Genomic DNA, 1,376 nt, shown 5'->3' with positions numbered 1-1,376 from the left:
ACAGCACCACGTGCTGGGGACAGGGACAGGGGTGTCACTGGGGCAGGGTGACACCACGGGGTGGGGACAGGGACAGGGACAGTGTCACTGGGGCAGGGGGACACCATGGGGTGGGGACAGGGACAGTGTCACCAGGGCAGGGGACAGGGATGTCACTGGGACATGGGGACAACAGGGATGCTGGGGACACAGGACATGGGGACAACAAGGACAGTGGGATGTTGGGACATGGGAACAAGTGGGACACCGAGGCCACTGTGTGCTGGGGACACCTGTGACACCGCTGCCTCGGGACATCGGGGGCACAGGGACAATGGAGACCCCTGTGCCACCAACAGCACGGCATGCTGGGGCCCCAGTGCTCCCAGTCCCACCAGTACAGCCAGTGTCCCAGCCTCCCGCCCGCTGTGGCCACTGCTGGGAGGATGCCCCCTCCCAGTGCTCCTAGTGCCCCCAGTGCCTCCCAGTGCTCCCAGTTGCCCACCTTGAGGCCCTTGGCCCGGTTGATGGCTCGCAGTGGTCGCAGGACGCGCAGGACACGCAGGATCTTCACCACCGAGATGGCGCTGGAGCTGCCAGAGAACACACCAGTGGTCCCAGTAAGGTCCCCAGTGACCCCCAGTAACGCCCCCAGTGCCTCCAGCAGCGCTTCCACTGTTTTCTAGCATCCCCAGCAATGGTCCCAGTGCCCCCAGTGACGTTCCTCGTACTCTCCCAGTGCCCCCAGTGTCAAGCCTAGCCCCTCCCAGTGACCCCCAGTGCCCCCAGCAGCGCTCCCAGTGCTCCCAGTTGCCCCCAGCTCACTGCATGCCGAAGGAGATGAGGGAGACGCCAACCACCAGCAGGTCCAGGAGGTTGAACCAGTTGCGGAGGAAGGAGCCTTTGTGCAGGAAGGCGCCGAACACGGTCATCTGCGGGAGGCCGTGAGCCTCGAGCTGTCCCCCTGTCCCTGGGGACCCCCCGAACCCCGGGAATCCCCCGAACCTTGGGGATCCCACCCAAAACCCTGGGAACACCACCGAACCCTGGAACCCCCACAAACCCCGGGAACACCCCCAAACCCTGGGAACATCCCAAAACCCTGGGAACACCCCAAAACCCCGGGAACCCCCACAAACCCCGGGGAACCCCAAAACCCCGGGGACACCCCCAGACCTCGGGAACCCCCACAAACCCCGGGGACCCCCAAAACCCCGGGAACACCCCCAAACCCTGGGGAACCCCAAAACCCTGGGAACACCCCCAGCCCTCGGGAACCCCCACAAACCCCGGGGACCCCTCCCAAAACCCTGGGAACATCCCTGAACCCTGGGGATCCCTCCCAAAACCCTGGGAACGCCCCCGAACCCCGGGAACCCCCAAAAACCCCGGGAACA

General features: G+C 65.4%; 1 protein-coding gene across 1 annotated transcript in view; it reads right to left on the bottom strand.

The window, feature by feature from the left end:
* LOC103618144 (voltage-dependent L-type calcium channel subunit alpha-1F) overlaps window positions 1-1,376 on the bottom strand; it is a gene marked incomplete at its 3' end in the record, with an annotated part of 29,285 nt that overhangs the window by 12,708 nt on the left and 15,201 nt on the right. The window contains 3 exon segments of the mRNA XM_017736712.1: window positions 8-13; window positions 485-572; window positions 805-984. Coding sequence (XP_017592201.1) covers window positions 8-13; window positions 485-572; window positions 805-984 — 274 coding nt within the window.

The sequence above is a fragment of the Corvus brachyrhynchos genome, unplaced genomic scaffold, assembly GCF_000691975.1.
Source record: "Corvus brachyrhynchos isolate BGI_N302 unplaced genomic scaffold, ASM69197v1 scaffold660, whole genome shotgun sequence".
NCBI lineage: Eukaryota > Metazoa > Chordata > Aves > Passeriformes > Corvidae > Corvus > Corvus brachyrhynchos.
The sequence above is the reverse complement of the archived record's forward strand: the minus strand, read 5'-3'. Positions and strand labels throughout refer to the sequence as shown.